General features: G+C 40.4%; 1 protein-coding gene across 5 annotated transcripts in view; it reads left to right on the top strand.

The window, feature by feature from the left end:
* Nucleotides 1–11,911, top strand: part of DDR2 (discoidin domain receptor tyrosine kinase 2) — a 153,084-nt gene extending 141,173 nt beyond the window's left edge. For all 5 annotated transcript variants that reach the window (XM_070496802.1, XM_014829515.3, XM_070496803.1 and 2 more), the window contains 7 exons: nucleotides 739–949; nucleotides 2,370–2,593; nucleotides 3,788–3,915; nucleotides 5,954–6,145; nucleotides 6,439–6,673; nucleotides 7,078–7,227; nucleotides 11,412–11,911. In XM_070496802.1, coding sequence (XP_070352903.1) covers nucleotides 739–949; nucleotides 2,370–2,593; nucleotides 3,788–3,915; nucleotides 5,954–6,145; nucleotides 6,439–6,673; nucleotides 7,078–7,227; nucleotides 11,412–11,546 — 1,275 coding nt within the window. In that variant the 3' untranslated portion in view covers nucleotides 11,547–11,911. The remainder of the gene's footprint in view (nucleotides 1–738; nucleotides 950–2,369; nucleotides 2,594–3,787; nucleotides 3,916–5,953; nucleotides 6,146–6,438; nucleotides 6,674–7,077; nucleotides 7,228–11,411) is intronic.
* Nucleotides 11,912–19,958: the final 8,047 nt, after the last annotated feature.

Here is a 19,958-nt window from a genome sequence, read left to right as displayed (position 1 = left end):
GATGAGGCAGACATCTAAGTTTCTTCATTGAGCATCTAAAGTGTATTTGCTGGAGTGGAGCATTTGATATGGTTAAATCCAAATAGTTATATATATTCAGATTCTGGAATTTTCCTTTCGAAGGCAGGCAGGTCACATTAGATAGAATGCCGAAACAATTAGTTGTTTTATTCTTCTTATTCTTATATTAGGTGTAATTCACCTTGATATTTCCAGACGCTTAGGGCTTTCCTTTCCTATTTTGTAGCCATTTTACTTTTGGTTCATAAAACTGCAGGGTCGAGGGGGTATTACCTTAACCTACAGTGCCAGAGTGATCAGTAATAAATCAGTAATTTATGTCTACACAAAATCAAAGCAGTTGTAGGATAAGTCAGCAAAATCCATTGTTTAATAGGACATTGAAAACTCTGTAAGATTGAGAAGTCCTTTGATTGGCTCCTGATAGGTTGTTATAACATCGTGGAAATACTGCTTATGAATGCTTCAATGAAAGTTAATGAATGTTGGCAGTGTAGAAATTTGGAGGTCAAATTCTGTCTTGAAGAAATGAAGGATTATTCTAAGTTTCTACAACATAGGCATTTTTAGAACAGATGGCGTTCCTGTCACTTGCAGTGCTTCTGCAGTTTGAGTATTAATGAGTTATTTCATCTGAGTGGAAGAGCTGAGTTTAAGAAGAGGACGTGATGATCCCCTTTGTACTAACATGCCTTTCTCCTTATCCTTCTCCTTCAGGCTTCCCGGAGGATGCTGGATGATGAAATGACAGTCAGCCTTTCCCTGCCAAGCGAGTCCAGCATGTTCAACAATAACCGTTCCTCATCACCAAGTGAGCAGGAATCCAACTCCACTTATGATCGCATCTTTCCCCTTCGCCCTGACTACCAGGAGCCATCCAGGCTGATACGAAAACTTCCGGAATTTGCTCCAGGGGAGGAAGAGTCAGGTGAGGATGAAACAGTGGGCAGAGAATTGAGGGAGAAGCTTTGATAAGCATTATGAAGGTGTGACACTATTGCTCCTACTCAACCAAATCTAGTTTCAGTCTAAAGAAGTCTACATTCTCCTGAGAAGTTCACCCTCTCTTTCTAGACTTGGTCTGCTGCTGCTCATAGCCTAATCTGAGGGCTTCTCCTTTGCTACTGTAAATAGCAGATGTTTGGAAGGACCCACAGTCAAAAGAGGAAGAAAATAAAAAGAGTTACTAAGGTGTTAACGCCGGAAGAACATAAACAGTCCAACTAGTTCAGTCTCCTCCTTTTACGTAAGAGTAAATTGAGAAGGCCCCCAGAGAGTATGCACCCAATACCAAACATCATTTGGGGTAAATTCAGGACTAGAATTTCACTTGGAAAAAATAATAATAAATGAAGCTAAAGACATCCAGCGATTCCCAGTTTCTTAGCCATCTGGATAATTGAATTATCTAATTTTTGTTGATTTCTCTTTGGTGAAAATTTATTGGAATAACACAAGATTTTGTTACGAGAGTAGGTATTTCTTGCCTTTTCCATAAAAGCATTGCTTTGGTAAAACAGTGCCAATTGATTCACATCCCAATGTTTTTAAAAAGTGGAGCAGAGTGACATCAGAAGGGACTCTAGGGTCATCACTGAGGCTCAGATCAGCTTTTCCATGAGATTAGCAACTGAAAGTGGCCCAAGTCAATAGAAGAAGACTTGTGGTGTTCAGGAGAGAGTTAGGTGGAGAAGGAGACAGGACTAAATGTGAAAGCATAGACTTTCCAAGGAGTCTTTCTGAAGAAAGAAAGGAAACTGACACGGATTCATCACTCAATGGATAGCAAACTTTGAAAGAGATTGAACTCAGGAAATTTTACAGAGACAGCAAGAAAAAAATATAAACTAATTTATTTCCTAGGCTGAACTGAAGTAATGTGCCTATTTTCTGAAGTCTAAAATATCCCTCTCCCCTCATATTTTAAGTCAGATGCGTGTTAAACTAGATCATATAAATTTAATCAGAAAGTTTTTTAATCCCTAAAATAGGCTATTAAATCAGTGAGAGTGTCTTAAAATTAAGAAAATATGCTATTAAATCTTCAACTTTTAATATTCCCACTCTTATATATCGTGAACCTTTTCATCGCTTCACCACAGCTCTGCAAGATTAGTCAAGGAGATTGTTAATGACCATGTAATATGAGGAGAATAAGAAGATAAACTGATGCCCTGCATTCTGAAGGCCCCAAGGGTGTCTAGAGGAACCATTCTCTAAATAAGAATGTCATGGAGTAGATTAAGCTGTCTTAAGGGCATGTTCTAGCCCTCCTCTCAGATTTTCTTCCTTGAAGAGATCTCCAAAGATGCCCCTTGGAATGAGACTCATTGCCATTGTCTTCCCAGGCTGCAGTGGCGTTGTGAAGCCTGTCCAGCCCAATGGGCCTGAGGGGGTGCCCCATTATGCAGAAGCTGACATTGTAAACCTCCAGGGGGTGACTGGAGGCAACACCTACTCAGTGCCTGCTGTTACCATGGACCTGCTCTCAGGAAAAGACGTGGCTGTGGAAGAGTTCCCCAGGAAACTCTTAACTTTCAAGGAGAAGCTGGGAGAAGGCCAGTTTGGGGAGGTGAGTTGAATCTTTGAGTGGGCCCTCCAGTTCTTGGTAGCTCAAAGGAAGTGACTGAATAAAAATGGTTGGTAGAGCAAAGTGTCCCTTTCAAAGTGGATTCACACCTGAATGTCTCCTCCACTTGTCTTTCCTTGCATTGTCCTCTAGAAGACTAGAATTGGATCAACCTCATCTTTCTCAAATAGCTGTGGAATTTCTGGGTCTTCTGATTGTTGTATAGGAGTTTTTAAAGCAGACAAGTCACTAGACTTCAGTTATCCTGAAAAATAGTCAATATTTTCAAAAATTTTTACAATAGGCTACAGAGGGTGGAGACCCATAAAGATGTGATCATCTTTTATAAACTGTCCAAGAACACCCTGCTATTTGATAGCCACTTGGTTTTTTTCTTTTTAATGGGAGTTTCATGTAAAATGGTCAAAAACAACCTCCTTCCTGCCTTTGGTCCCAGAACCAGCCACTAGGGACTGAGTCACCAACTAAGATAAGGAGGAGCACGCTTCTTAATTGCCCTCAGAGTGATGCATGTAATATTGGACTTTTCACTCTTATGTCAGTTACATGAACCTTCTGAGAACTCAAAGCAATGATTTAAGTTTAATAAGAATGAGTTATTGGTTTTCAGGGTGGGTGGCATGCTTTACCCTTGGGGAGGTTTGGCGCTGGTGGAGTTGAAGGGTCTGTGGTATCTGTTGTGGTGTTTTATGCACTCCTTCTGTCCCCAGGGTTGAGAACACAAACTCGTTATACTGTTATAATACATAGGGGTTACTTCTAATGCTCATCCTATACCAAGGGATTACCTTAGAAAGGAAATTCCCCTAGGGTTGTATGATCCAATAACTAAACTTCCTTGAATCAGAGTTCCAACATTTATACTGAATGGCATTTTATAGTGGGCCATGCTGTAATAAAATATTATGTAATAGATTCATTCATTCACATATTTAATGTGCCAGTCAATGTATATTTCTTTTATAAAGCAGTAACATATCATATTAGCTGGATACTTTACCATTGTTTTCTAATCAATTATTTGAATCAAAGATATGTTACACATATCTTCTTACTGATCTTTTGATGATTTTTCTTGAGTTGTAAGAGTTAGTTTATCTCCAGGAAGTGCCCAACAAGAGTACTGAGACATCTTCAGGAGCAATGATGATGCTGAGATAGATGACTTTTGTCTAGGTTCATCTCTGTGAAGTGGAGGGAATGGAAAAATTCAAAGACAAAGATTTTGCCCTAGATGTCAGTGCCAACCAGCCTGTCCTGGTGGCCGTGAAAATGCTCCGAGCAGATGCCAACAAGAATGCCAGGTCTGTGGTCTGCATTTTGAATTTTCCTTTATGTATTTCATCCTCAGGATCAGGAACACTCCTGGAAACTTCTGAGCAATTTTTTCTTTTGAGATCGGAAGGTCTGTGAGCTGCCTCGCATTTTCATTGTTATGCTTTATTTTTCTGATGGGTCATCTTTGTTCTCCATCTTTCTCAAACACAAATGTACATTTCCCACTGTATTTGCTACATATTTACTTCCTACCCCACTTTTCACAGCACTGTACTTTCCAACATACACAACAGTCTGAATGTGTACTTCAATCATTATGTACAGACATACTCCTGAATGTCATTACCTCCTCTTGGCAAACTTTTGAAAATCATGCACATCTTTCTTGCTAAGTCTCCTCCATTCTTCTTTTTTTCCCATTTCTGTTTACTTTCTCATCCCTTTTTTTCTCTTTTATGCTTCTTTTCTTCTGTGTCCAGCAAGCCCCAAAATGAGAAGCTACCTCTACTCGGAAAAGTATCCATGGACCTCAAAGCAAAAGGATCCACAGTCCTTTAGCAGTTTTCCAAACTGGCTAATTGCATAAATTGCAGTTTCCAGCCATACTTCGTTGTCTGACAGCCTTTCATTACAGTAATGGTGAGTTAATCCTCACCCAGAGAGGCATGCTGATTGCAAGCTGGTGGATGTGTCTCAGAGAAATCTGCACATCTGGGTAACAAATGCATGTTCCCATTTGTGTTGGCCTGATTTGTCTCATTGATATTCAAAGTGAGAGAAAGTTTGTTATCCCTATTCCCGAAATTATTGTAAATTTCAAGAAATGTCGTAGGGTTCCATTAAAAGTCTTGCAACTGGCAGGATGTGGAATGAAGAAGACAGAAATACAAGGGAATGGAACTGTGGAGGTTTTGGAATTTTAACTGAGAATTTCGATCTTAAGGATACTAGTATGAATGAAAAGTGACATCCTCTGGTTCCCCTAGAGAGCTGGAGTATTCCTAATATTGATTTTAGCACATGATTGGAGAAAGTGGTAAGGAGAAAGAAGAACCACAGGATATGACAGAGTCTTTACCCATTGTTTTGGTTGGTGAGGTTTGGTGTCCCTCCACCTGTGCCCACTCCATTTAACAGTTGTGGGTGGCCTAGACTCTGGGCCCTGCCAAGCCATGGAAACCTCCAGTTTGGGATAGAAGGGAGAATGAAAGAGGGGAGGTGTTGCCTCAGGACTACACTGATTTCAAGGGTTTTATATTGACATGCTATGACTTGCAGTCCAGGATTCCTAGAAAGCTCACAGAAGACTTATAACTGATCTGCTCCAACAGTTGTGAGAATGTGGGCTACTGGTCTCACTAATTCAAATAATGTTACTGGGAAGGTTACAGCCCACTTTGTGACTCAAGGGTGCCTGTCACCATTTACTCAAACAGATACTAGTCTTGGTCAAGTGAGTACATCTTTTGAAATAACCCCCCACTGACACCAAGACCTTTAAACTGCTCTGCTTTGAACAGGCTACTAAATGTATGTTGCAACTGGCTGCTGGTGTACCCTGTATAAAGAAAAAGCCAGTATGAGAAAATAAAGAATTATCAAATAAACCAGAGGGTGATTATTCACTTTCTCAAAAGTTTCTTCACTTTCTTAATAGAATCACTCCACAGCTTTTTAAAAAGTTAAATACCCCAGCACACTTAAGATGTGATTTCCAGAATGAAAAGTTTCATTCCACAGAGTACTTTTCAGCAGCATATATTTGATTCAGCAAATAGTCATCATTTTCTATGTGGCAGGTCTTTTGCTGGATACTAGGGATACAAACGTGAATAAGCCATGGTTCACGTTCTCAAAGATTGCAGTTGAGTAAGGGTGCATCATATTCCAGGATGACTAGAATGAGACAGTTTCCAAGTGCCAATTCTCTACCCTCTCAAAGCCTGTCCAAAGGGAAACAAGACTTGGTGTCATGGGTAGGACTAGACTTTGCTGTGTCTTCTTCCTCCTCTTGATTCTAATTCTTGCAACCTCTGGGTTTATCTACGTCTGTGTCCTCCAAAGGAATGATTTTCTTAAGGAGATAAAGATCATGTCCCGGCTCAAGGACCCAAACATCATCCGTCTTCTAGCTGTGTGCATCACTGATGATCCTCTGTGCATGATCACTGAGTACATGGAGAATGGAGATCTCAATCAGTTTCTTTCCCGCCATGAGCCTCCCAGTTCTTCCTCCAGCAATGTACCCACAGTCAGGTAAATAAGCCAGGTGTTCCTTCTCTTCCTTGTGTTCATGAGATTAACCTGGGGGATGAAGATGGGGAGTGGTGAAGCTTAAGGTTCATCAATGTTCTGGGATGGTGGGCGAGGATAGCGTGCAGGGAATAATGGAGTGACTGCACTTTGAGGGAAAACAAAGGGATTCATGAAGAATAGAGAAGGGATGTTGAGATTTAAACCCCAGTTCGTTAGCATCAACTTCAGATGTGTACCTTTCATGGCTTCCTTTTTCCATAGGTTAGTTTCCCTCTTGTTTCATATTTCCTCAGTTATGCCAACCTGAAGTTTATGGCTACCCAGATTGCCTCTGGCATGAAGTACCTTTCCTCTCTTAATTTTGTCCACCGAGACCTGGCTACACGAAACTGCCTAGTGGGTAAGAACTATACCATCAAGATAGCTGACTTCGGAATGAGCAGAAACCTGTACAGTGGTGACTACTACCGGATCCAGGGCCGGGCAGTGCTCCCTATCCGCTGGATGTCTTGGGAGAGCATCTTACTGGTGAGTTCCCAGCGTTTGTAAGCCCTACCCTAGCAACTGACATGTAGGCAGGGGTGCGTGGTACGTAGGGTCAGCATTCCTTGCCCTGTGTAGGGGAATGGGGATAACTCTAGATTATAAAAATCTAACCTGGGGGCTGTTCCCATGGCTGAGTGCTTGAGTTCGCACGCTGCACATCCTCAGCCCAGGGTATTGCCGGTTCGGATCCTGGGTGCGGGCCTAGCATCGCTCATCAGGCCATGCTGAGGTAGCATCCCACATAGCAGAACTGGAAGGACCTGCAACTAGAATATACAGCTATGTACTGGGGGATTTTGGACAGAAGAAGGAGAAAAAAAAAATCTAACCTGCTCTTGTTGTGCACAGGTTATACTGATTTTCTCTTCTTTTCCTTACTTAAACAGGGCAAATTCACTACAGCAAGTGATGTTTGGGCCTTTGGGGTGACTCTGTGGGAGACTTTCACCTTTTGCCAGGAGCAGCCTTATTCCCAGCTGTCAGATGAACAGGTCATCGAGAATACTGGAGAGTTCTTCCGAGACCAAGGGAGGCAGGTGAGACCTGTTGGGGATGGATGGATGTGGACTTGGATGCCTTTGGAGGAGAGAGAAAGGAAGGTTTTGACTTAGCAGGATAGGCCTGAGCTGGAAGATTGGTTACCTGGATGAGTCTTTGGTTGCTAACTATCCAGATAATGTGAAAGGCCAAGGTCCTCCTCGGGCATCATATACTCTGCTTTATCCATGTGTCAACCCACTGATCATTGGAGGGCATGAGGGGGTCATGTCACAGATACCAACTCAAAGATACCAGGAAATAAAATCCTATCTCTCATGTTTGATCCATTTCTTAATCTAGGCTGTGTGGGTTGTCTGGGTTGAAAAACATAAGAACAAAAACGTAAGTTTAAAAGTGAATAAGAGATTTATTAGCATTGGTTAAAAATTTAGCAATGTTTCTAGAGTTATATGCCCAGAGATGATCAGGTGCATCCTGGACTTACTGCTCCTGGAAGGCACCTCTGGGCCCAGCTGTTGTGGCCCCTCAGAGCTCAGGCAAACCTGGATTTCCAAGCTGACAAAGGCACCAGTTTCTAGCCAAGATACTCTAAGATTTTTTTGTCCGGCTCAGTTTTTTTTGTTTGTTTTTTTTTTAAAGATTGGCACCTAGGCTAACAACTGTTGCCAATCTTCTTTTTTTGTTTTCTGCTTTATCTCCCCAAACCCCCGTACACAGTTGTATATCTTAGTTGCAGGTCCTTCTAGTTGTGGGATGTGGGACGCCGCCTCAACGTGGCCTGACGAGTGGTGCCATGTCCACGCCCAGGATCTGAACCCTGGGCTGCCGCAGCGGAGTGGGCGAACTTAACCACTCAGCCACGGAGCCGGCCCCTGGCTCAGTTTTTAAAGTTCCTTTGAGATGTGGGATTTGAGGCTTGCTGATGTGGCTGGAGCAGTGAACTTCTGCAAAGTGGCCTGGCTGCAGCACATCCTGGGAGTGTGGTATCTCAAGCAGGAAAATAAAAGTTGGGGAGAGGGCGAAGGCTGTTGCAGAAAGTAAAAAGTGGATCTTCTGTGGCTTAAATAGATCCAAGCAAGCAAAAGATAAGGGAATGACTAAGGATAATGCAATACGCAGTTTGAAAACAAGAGGGAGGGGTTCTGGAATTTAATTTTATCTGGATACTCTGTAGATATTTTGGTATCAGGGTATCTAAATTATCTTGGTTGTGAGGTAATTGCTTTCTACCATGGCAAAAGGCAAACTTACTCCTGTGTGCATGAGATAAATGAGTGGACCAAGGAAAAATGTCATTTTTTTCTCCTGGACTAATACATCATGGGCACCAGGTGGACCTACGGGAAGTCCTATGGCCAATTAAAACTGGTGCTTGGAAGTCTATAACAATAATTTCAATAATTAAAAAATATAGTTGACATTTTTGTTTTCAACTTATCTTTATAAACTGTGAAGAATTCCCAGATAGTACTTTTCTTCAAAGTTCATGGTCTAGATGGAATTAAATAATTAAAAGTTAAATACAGTTTTAAAAGTCTATGTTTTGAATGTTAAGAAAGGTAATGAAATTTCACACATATGATAATTATTATGAAACATAACTTTGATTGTTTGCTAAGTTTATACAATTTTGAAAAGGGAAACCCTAAGAATTTAAATTATTTATTATGTCATTTTTATTAACATTTGTTGGCTCAAAACAGATATAATGTTTTTTCTAAAGTTATTTAGAAAAATAACTTTTCTAGGGTGTTAACACCCCAGAAAAGGCTTAACAGTTTTAAGTTTCACCAGTAGTATATGAGAGTGCCTGTTATCCTGTATCCTTATTAATATTAGTGATATATATTTTTTAATGCTTGGGATTTTATAGCCATAGTCATTTGTAACATACTGAGTTAGGCTTGTCAGATCTCATCCAATATTCCAATAGGAGTCGCAGTTATTTGCCTTTTTATTTGTTAATTAAGAGCCGATGGCAGAAAGCTCCTTGACATTGGTCTTGGTGATGATTTTCTGGATTTGAGACCAAAAGGAAAGGCAACCAAAGCAAAAAGAAACAAATGGGACTACATCAAACTAAAACAGCAAAGGAAACCATCATCAAAATGAAAAGGCAACCTACCAAATGAGAGAAAATATTTGCAAATCATATATCTGATAAGGGACTCACAAAATCAATAGCAAAAAACTAAATAATCCAATTTAAAAATGTGCAGAGAACCTGAATAGACATTTTTCCAATTAAAATGGCAGTAAGTACATCAAAAAGTGCTCAATATCACTAATCATTAGAGAAATACAAATCAAAACTGCAATGAGATATCACTTCGCATCTATTAGAATGGTTATTATCAAAAAGACAAGAAATCACAAGTGTTGGTAAGGATGTGGAGAAAAGGGAACCCTTGTGCACTGTTGGTGGGAACGTAAATTGGTGCAGCTAATATGGAAAACAGTATGAAGGTCCTTAAAAAATTTAAAAATAGAACTACTCTATGATCCAGCAATTCTACTCCTGGGTATTTGTCCGAAGGAAATGAAAACACTAACTTAAAAAGATATATGCACCCTGTGTTCATTGCAGCATTATTTACAATAGCCAAGGCATGGAAGCAACCTAAGTGTCCATCAGTGGATGAATAGATAAAGAAAATGTGATGGATATGTGTATGTATATATATATATATATATATATATATAGTGGTATATATATAAAAATAATATATGTATTATACATATAAATGTGGTGTATATATATATACACATATATACAGTGAAATATTATTCATCCATAATAAAGGAAGAAATCTTGCCATTTGTGACAGCATGGATGGAACTTGAGGGCATTATGCTAAGTGAAATAAGTCAGACAGAGAAAGACGAATTCCATATGATCTGACTTATATGTGGAATCTGAAAAAAAAAGAACTCATAGATAGAACAGGTTAATGGTTGCCAGAGGTGGGGTGGGGGGTTGGGGAGTGGGCAAAGTGGGTGAAGGTGGTCAAAAGGTACAAATTTCTAATTATAAAATAAGTAAGTCCAGGGGATCTAATGTACAACACGCTGACTGTAGTTAATAATGCTATCTTGTATGTTTAAAAGGTGCTAAGAGAGTACATCTTAAAAGTTCTCATCACAAGAAAAAAATTCTGTAATTTTTTTGTGTGGTTATGACTGTTAACTAGACTTATTGTGGTGATCATTTCACAATGTATACAAATAAATCATTGTGTTACACACTTGAAACTAACATGATGTTATATGTCAATTATATTTCAACAAAAAAAATAGTTGATAGGCAGAGGGAATAAGTAGACTCTGGGTAAAGAAGAGCTCCTGTGATGTATGATATAGGCTGGGATAATATGGGAGAAGGCAGGGCAGGAGGAAGTGGTTAATGATTAACCAGCTGCAGACGGACCTATGGTTCAAAGAGCTTGGGAAATTTAGGTATGGTTAAGGAATGTGTCAGTATACCAGGATATTCAAAAACATAGGTAAGGAGATGATAGCAATAGATTATAGGCAAGCAGAAGATGGCCTGGGGGTCAATAGAGTGGCGTCTTGCAGGTGGAAGTAGTCAGTAACTGATGCTTTGGGAATAGTGCCAAATACAGCCATAGGGTGGAATGCAGGGCTGTAGAGAGGGTAAATGCACAGGTGTTGGTGAACAATGTAAAGAAGAAATCCAATCTTCTCTACCTGGGGCCAATACAGGGGAGAGGCAGCACAGAGGACATTATGGTTAGAAGCTACATGGATGCACCCTACATTCCAGTTTCTTCTTCTGGCTAAGATTTTACTCCAATGGAAAAGCTGAGGCAACTAACATACTTTCTGCCCCTGCTGTGGCTGGCTCAACCAAGATAAACCTCCACATGAGTGGGCCATGAATGGAGGATCTGTGTTCTAACCACGTCCTTTCCAGTCTGAGATATCATTTTGCTTCAGTTTCATCTTTTACATGATGGTGGGCACCATGGAATGGCCCATCAGGAAATCCTCCTCCAGAGAACTGGAAAAGACAAAGGAAATGGGCAGGGGACCAATCTGATTTAGAATTCTCATGAGTAGGAAGAATAGACACCATGCCCATTTCAGTTATCAAGTTCAAGAAACTGGGGAGTGGGCAGTCAAAGTGTGGGGCAAATACTCTTCCTTTTCTCTCCTTCTTCTTAATATTCTCTTTTTTTGTTCATTTTTGTTTCCAAAGACTTACCTCCCCCAGCCTGCCATCTGCCCTGACTCTGTGTATAAGCTGATGCTCAGCTGCTGGAGAAGGGACACCAAGCACCGTCCCTCGTTCCAGGAAATCCACCTTCTGCTCCTTCAACAAGTGGATGAATGATGCTGTCAATGCCTGACGACATTCTGATGGCCCAGGTCCTCCTCGCAAGACCTACCACTCATGCATGCCTAAGCCACTCCATCTGGACGTTGAATGGGCCTGAGAGAGAGAGGCTTGTTTGCTTTTCCCTCTCTCTGACCCTTGTCTCCCTCCACTCCACTCCCTCACTGTCTACCCTCAACCCATATATACATTTTTTTTTTACATTAAAGAACTAAAAAAGAAAAAAAAAAGCCTAGGGCAGATAAAATCTAGTAAAGGAATCTTACTTGATATACCAAATTGTTGGATAGCGAAGGCTAGATAATTTAGATAATTTATAAAGGTTAAATATGCTTGTGTTTATAAATGTGCAGATTCTACAATATTTTTTTTCTGTGTCACCTTTTAAAAAATATTTTCAGAAAGAAAAACTTGAAGAATACTATTTTCTTGGGAAACATGAGATTAGGCTTAGGGAAAACCCTTGGTAAGTGTGGAGAATCTGATGAAATGGTATTGAGTAACTAATCACAGATGGGTTAGTTTCTTAGTTTGGCTTCTGGACATGTCCCATACTCTGCATTTCCCTCTCCTGTCAAAGGAGATGATCCATGCTTGGAAAACCCCAGCTTCTCGGAATGGATGTTTTGTTCATTCATGGGCAGGGGTCAGGGTTGAGGTCTACATGCATGGGAAATACGGAGGATGTGCATAGGAAAGAAAGTCTACGGCAAGGCAGTATGAAGGGGAATTGTCATTTGCAAAGAAAAAGTACCTCATGAACAGAAGGATTCTTGAAGAGAGAATGGGCACGGGAAAAGAGGCCTATGGAGGACAGGTATCCAGTGTGCTATTCTTTTCTGCAGTGGGTCCTCCTCTTTATCTTGTTCAGACATTGTTCAGACATCTTCCAGCTCTTTTAATGGATGAATCACCTACAGGACCTGTGGGCTGGGGGTTGAATTTCTCAGGCATTAATATCTGAAGGCTGTGTACAATAAGGAATAGATCTGTCCTGAGTGTTCCTGAAGGGTTGACCTAGGACCAATGAGGGGAAGTTACAGGCAGATTATTTCCACTCATTAGGGAAAACACAGCCAGAGGCAGAACATACAAGGAGGAGTGGGCTGCCTCCAGAGGTGGGGAGTCCTTTGTCACTGAAGAGGTTCAGATCTAGGCTGAAGAACTAGGCAAGAAACATGTAGGCTTTCAAACACAAGATAAATGGTTGTGTGAGATGATATTTCATGTCCTTCTACCCCAAGTCCTTGAGAGGCGCAGGGTGAGCATGAACGAGAAGTCATCAGGTGCTACTGCTTAGCATACACACTCTTGCCTTGGACGTAGTATGACCAGCAGAAAAGAAGGCACGAGGCTCTGGTTTCAGAATTCACGGAAACTGATACTCAGTCAACTAAGAGTTCCCTCAGAGCAGATTCTGAGCTTTCACACTCCACAAATGCTCAGATATAGTGGGAAGAAGGAAAAGGGAATCCTCAATTCCCACTGAGGAGAATCAAGACCAGATTACAGAGTAAGCTTCCCAAGCTTAGAAGAAATAGTCTTAGCCCCTTGGGTCTGCTCTGTTGCCCTCCCCCAGCCCACCTTCTACGCAGTCCCTCAGGAACTGGAGTGTTCCCCCGCTTCAGCCTTCAGCACGGCTCCAGGCCACAGCAGAAGCGTAAATCCCAAATCCCCAAGATTCATTTTGCAGGTCATCTTCCTTCTCCTAGCAAATACCCTTTCCCCATCATTGTTCTGTGACTCTGGTGTCTTGTCTCTTCCAGGACGAACTTTGGAGGGATGGTTGGTTTGGGAGTCAGGAGAGCATTGTTTTTGGAGCTTTGATCTTATTCCTGCCCCAAGCCAAGTGTGTCATCTTGGACAAGTCACTTTGCCTCTCTGTACTTGTGTTTCCTTATCTGTAAAATGAGGAAATTGGATTAGATGTCTGGAAGTCTCTTCCAGTTCTGATATGTTCAGTGCTCCCTGGATAATTTGATGTACAATTGACATGAACTCCGTTACCTGGTCATCTCCTGCCCTGAAAATTGTGGTCAGCAAAAGGGATCATGAGGGGAAGTTACTATAATAGTAGTAACAGTAACACCTGCTAATCGTACAGTTCTTTAAAGTTTACCACAAGTTTCCACATCCATTATCTATTAGGTAGGTGCAGAGCCAGACATGTTGTCTTATGCCTTGGGACGTGTCACACTCTGCTTTCAGAATCAGTGCTAACTTTATGTATTATTCAAAGTTCTCTAGAGAAACAGAACTAATAGGATACATATATATCTCCTATTATATATATATATACATATATATACATATAATTTATTATAAGGAATTGGCTCACACAATTACGGAAGCTAAGAAGTCCCACGATCTGCCATTTGCAAGCTGGAGGTCCAGGACAGCTGGTGGCGGTGCAGTTCTGAGAACCGGAGGCCAGTGGCATATGTCCCAGTCAAGGGCAAGAGAAGACTGATGTTCTAGCTCAAGCAGTCATGCAGAGAGAGCGAATTCCCCCTTCCTCTGTTTTTTCCTTCTATTCAGGACCTCAGTGGATTTGATGATGCCCACCCACATTGGAGGCCAATCTGCTTTCATCAGTCCACTGACTCAAATGCTAATTTCATCCAAAACCCCCCTCATAAACACATCCAGAAATAATGTTTAATCTGGGCCTTCTGTACCCCAGTCAGGTTGACACAGGAAATTAATCATCACACTTCAATAGAACTAAAGGGACTTGAAATCAGGGCCTGCAGCCTATTCCCCTTTATCCACATGTCTCTGGTAGGGATCCTTCCAGACCATGCTGTGACTTCTTATGTGGCAAGAGAAATTAATATCATTTCCCTTTCCTTTGCCTAACATCTCTGCACTTACTTCTTTCTACAATTCTGTCCTCAATTCGTTGCATTTCATGATCCCATATAAAAAAGTCATATTTAAAATTGACTTAGTGTGTCTGGATTTTCCTGGCCTTCAGTCAGAGAAGTAATCTGTTTCAGGTGGCTGGCAAATTTGTATTATCACGTAGAGTTATCCTTTTCTGGGATGAGGAAGGCTCTGTTTTCTGGCACTGAGACTTATATCAGACACAGGTTTAACTTCCAGCCTTGTCATACCCACAGAGCTTAGCAGCATAAATCTAAGAGATGCGACAGAGTCCATGGTGAAGATTTAGCACATAGAATTTAAAAGTAGCTCGAATCTAAATGAGAAGAATGAAGCTAGGAATTACTTAGGAAAGGAGATAGGAAAAGGGATGAGAAACTGTGGGGCCTTGTTACCTCTGTAGTAAGTTATCCCCTCCATGATGTATGTGAAATATTTTATATCCAGATTGTGGTTTTGCATTGTCAGATCTGAATTTATACTCTTGCTAGTTAATGTGTTGATAGCTAGGTCCAAATCTTGATGTGCTGTCCAGACACATATGTACTCAAAAAGATTTGGAGGGGAAAGAGGCACCCGAGGGAGAAATGTGATTTTAATGCTGTGGAAAGAATACTTGCAAGTGTACAAGACAGTATAACAAAAAGCACTGTATGGAAGTGGAGTCAAAAATGAATAAACGAATGTGCATGTGACTGAACGGGGAGGCCACTGGGGGCTCGAAAGAAGGCTACATAAAAGAGGTAATGGAGAATGCTCCAGAAGGGATGGGGGAAGGTCAGGGCAAGCAACGTAGAAACAGGTGTGCTGCAGAGAATACATTCTAAGCATGAAAGCAAATCTCTCTGAAGAGAGATCTGAGAGAAGGCAGAAAAAGTAAGTGTCTTGAAGATAAAAGATAAATATGTATGGAGAAAGAAGGCATTCTAGGTAATAGAGATTATAAAAATATTTATTAAAAAATGAAAAGTCAGGTGCAGTGTATGAAATGGAAAGGAGCTTTTCAGGGTTTAAAGAACAGGGATGTCTATGATGAACATAAAAACACACCAGCAACCATCAGGGAATGACCTTTTCATTTCAGAGGGAGTGAGGGTCGGCGGCAGTTCGAGCACCTGTGGATTCTAGATAGGCCACTTCAAGTGCTGGGGTTTAATGCTGGTCAGAAGAAAGCAACTCTTTGCCTGAACTGCTTTTGGAAACTCCAAAGAGCTGCTTTGGAAATAAAGACCTAGAGATGGGGAATTTATGGTAGTTCACGGATCTCTGTGTTTCTGTCTTTTGCTTCTGTTAATGAAATCCATTTAAAATAATGCTCATCGTTGCTGTGCCCAGAAAGGCCACAGGGAAACTTTGAAACAATAGGCTTAAGTTAGACTAGACTAAACCTTGTTTGATATCTGCACAAAGAGGTATGTGCCATGTTGGAACCATGTGTTTTTCTAGTCTCATCCAGGCTTCCCACAAGAAAGCCATGATGTGGGGCTAAGCCATGTGTTTTGAGTAAAAGGAGACAAGAAGGGGAGTGTCTGAAAGAGGGAAAGAGATGAAGATGTTCCAAGGAAATATTCTAAAACAGAACCGCATCTGTTTTGCCCAAAACTACAAAAGATGAAGAAAATTACAGTTAATACTTAGATTACTCCCAATATAAGGCTATTAAGTCTTTGATCCTAAATTGAATTTATAGAACTGCCATCTTTGTCTTTTTAGTAAGACCTCTGACCTCTGGCAGTGCATATGGTAGGTCCCTAAATGTTTCTGGAAGTTGCAGACCTCGATCTACACTAGGAAATCCTTCCGAATTGAAATTTAACATTTTTATAGAGGCAGATTAATGTCTTTTCCACTTGGTAAATGTCTTGGAATGCTGAATTGTTAGGGAAAGAGACTGGAATGGTGATTCGATTTCTGGCATTTGAGTTCTCTGCTACAATTAGCTGCATTGCTTGGCGGCAGACATGTGGTGGCTCATTGTTTAGTGGCTTATCCTTTTTTTTAAACTTGTTATTTAGAAAGAGTTTAAGACTCACAGGAAGTTGCAAAAACAGTACAGAATGGACTTACCCTAACACAGAGCTTTCCCCATTGATATCTTATATAACCAGTGTCCGTTTTCAAAAACAGAAAATTGACATTGGTCTAATACTATTAACTAAACTACAGCCCTTACTCAGATTTCACCAGTTGTTCACACGTATTTATTTCATTTCTGAATACTTTGAACCCATGCTGATTTGTAACCCGTTCTTACTTGGACGCAGCGGGAAAGACACTATCTGGATACAATACTACAAAATTCTAAAGAGAATATAACAAATTAATCTGTTCTTTTATCAATATACAATATCCTGCCTAGAGTGCATCCACATTTCCTGACTAGTTTGGCTGCTTAGCATCTAGAACAAGCCAAGAACAGCTTAGAAGTGTTCAGCAACACAAAAGATAGTAAGACCTGCCCATAGCTTGCTGGCTAGAGAATCAGGTATAGAAGGATATTCTAGATGATTCCTGGAGTCCCTATAAATGAGTAGGATTTGTAATGATGGCAAGGAGAGGACTTTAGGGAAAACTAGTATTTTGGTCAACAGCTAGGTGGCACTTAGTTAATGGCAGCAAAGATAGTTTGTGGAAGGAATAGAGTATCATGGTATAGACCCCTAATGTGTGATAAAACACTATTTTCAGAATAGTAGAGAAATTTCATTTGCCTAAATGTCTGTTCTTAAATGGAATAACAACCACATGGGACCAAATTCAATGCAAACATAGCAGCAACCTGGGGGGAAGTAGAAAGTCTGGTTTCTTGAATCACGATTTAGAGTTTTGTGATGGCATTTTTAAGCTGCCCTACTTAAGGGTCATAAGATTATAACTGTGTTCACACTGCATACCCCATATCCTAGCACAGAGTGAGCACTCAATAAATATTTGCTGAATGTTCTTTTTTGGATGAATAAAAGATGGACACAGAAACTTGTCCTCCACCAGAACTGGGGTGAATTTAGGGAAAATTGCTTTGCTGTGAGGTAGAGGAGGTTTATTTTTGAATGAGGAAAGAGAAAAGGTGTCCAGGCTTGTACCTGGGAAGTACATCCTTCATTCATATATTTTCTGAGGGTGAAATTGAGCTATGGAAATACCTTATTCTTTGGGGTATGTGGACAGCAATGCAAGGCAGTTTTCTAAAGGCTACCCCATCAAGAATAGGCACCAGACTCTGGCCTCAAACCCAGCCCATTTGAAATAAGCTTTTTAGTTTCTCCTCCGGACACCTTATCAACAAGTTCACAGGCCTCTAGAGGAGGAGGATCGGAGTCCCAAACTATCCTATGCTTACCCACATCCACAATTGCATGTAAAGGAAGAATTTGCAGAGAGACTCAAGGGAAAGCACAATGGGATAAAGCAATCACTTTGAATAAAAAATTGTTCTCTTGAAAAGAGGCTTAGAAATAATTGAAAGTTGGGAAAATTCCTGCAAACACACCAACAGTTTGTAATCTAGCCTATTCATTTTATGTCCTTTGCTATTCATTGATATTGCTATTCTTCTGCCCTGTTGTCTGGTAACTTTCTGAGGACTGGATTTCTGAAGCAATGTGATGCATTCTTCCTATGAGGAGGAAACATCTGGGCCTCATTCTGCAGGCTTGGGAGGATGATGTGTCTTGTCAAGGGGTAAATAGCAAACTGATTTAATTTCTGCTTAAAACTATCATAGTCATTCCAAAATAGAATGCGTAAAAGTTCTCTGTATTAGAAAAAGAAATGAGATACCAATTGTATATTTTCTTTTCTTTATTTATTCTCTGTAAGTCTGTCAGATGATAAATTGTAAATAACAATGATTAAAGAAATATGCTACTGATGGATCCTTCTTTCTGTGTAAACAGCACAGTTCTGGACTTGTTACCCTCACTCCTTACACTCTTATATCCTTTTTAGAGAAGCGGTGGGGTGTGGGGACAGAGCTGAGGGTGTGTGGTATGGACACCAGTTTGTTGAGGATATCCAGCAAAGGGTTATTTACATGGGCCACGCACATATTAGTTGACTATTTATTGGAAGAAAAGCATCATGGTCTCCAGCATACCAAACACACTAGAGATTGAGATTTTCTCAGTCACATTAGTCCAGTGCTAGGGAATCCAGTCCAAAATTAAATGGGGATCCTTTATTGTGGTTGTTACAAAGTTGTCTTGTTTGATACACAAAAATCTCTTCTAAATCAAAATACGGCCTGTCTCAAGACTGCCCACACATTCAAAAAGCAAAAAAACCCACTATGAACAACCAGAATACAGACTCAGCCTTGATAATAGAGATTAGGATGATGCCATCCAAAATAACATGTTTCTTACTTCCCCTGAAGAATACATTATACTTTTAATTTTCTGAGTAATATGAACGTATTTTTTCATTGGAGGTCATGTTAGATAAGGGAATGGATCTAAATCATTCATGAATGTGCACTCATGAATGCACACTCTGTCCCCCAGAGGGTCTGGTTTGATTCCAGGACCAAAGTGCAGGGATTCAAGTAAGTGTGTGGTGGGAGTGGGGTTGGGGATGAAGGAGAAAAAAACAGAAACAAGGACAGCAGAGATGATCCAACAAGTACAACTCCACTGTCAACACCTATTGCCAAGGTTTAAAGGTAGGTATGAGTGATATAGATGTGTCCATGGGTGATACAGCATAGACGTATATATTATGCAAATATCTGAATATATAATTTATTAATAAGGACAGAGATTATGTCTCCTCTTTTATGTTTTACCTAACAACTTGGAGGACTCTATATTTTGTTAAGTGTTGAGGACTCACAAACTGATTTATCTCCATTTATAATTTTATTTTGTATTCAAAAAAGAAGTGTACACAATTATAATATCTTCTGGTCCTTAGGTCCTACAGAACAATAACTTCTTGCGTGGGCAACATATGACCTCTTACTATCTAAGGAAATGGGTAAAATCCTACTCTCAAAGTAGTTTTGGGCCAAGCTGGATGTATAGTGATTTGAAGAGAAGATGGATGAAAGATACCCACGAGGAAAGCTACATGGCCTCATTGGCAGCTGTTCTTTTGCCCCTGTTTGCAAATCAGAGGCAAGTAAGTTCTGGAGAGGTTTATTAGGATCCAGACTAGAGCTCTGTTATGGAGGGTAAAGATACTCTTACTCTTCTACCTAAGGGCTGTTTCAGGCACTATAAAGGGAACCAGAGACTGTTTTCAGGGTTTAGGGTAGAGGCAAATTTATTATACGAAGCAGTAAATAGTCAAAGGTTCGGCCAAGGTTTGTCAGGGATAAATCAGTTCATTGCTTACCATGTTTTTCTTCTGGTTTCCAGGAATATAGCCCATGAGCAATAAAAACTCAAGATGACTCGTTTGGGATGATAAAAGCCATACTCAATCACTCACCTATCAATGAAAATGTTATGACTGTTATTGAGCAGTGTCCTACATGTGATAAAATATTTTTAAAACACAAAATTAAATGACATCTGTGTCAAG

This window comes from Equus asinus, chromosome 25, assembly GCF_041296235.1.
Source record: "Equus asinus isolate D_3611 breed Donkey chromosome 25, EquAss-T2T_v2, whole genome shotgun sequence".
NCBI classification, from domain to species: Eukaryota; Metazoa; Chordata; class Mammalia; order Perissodactyla; family Equidae; genus Equus; species Equus asinus.
This window is presented reverse-complemented; position numbering and strand designations above follow the sequence as displayed.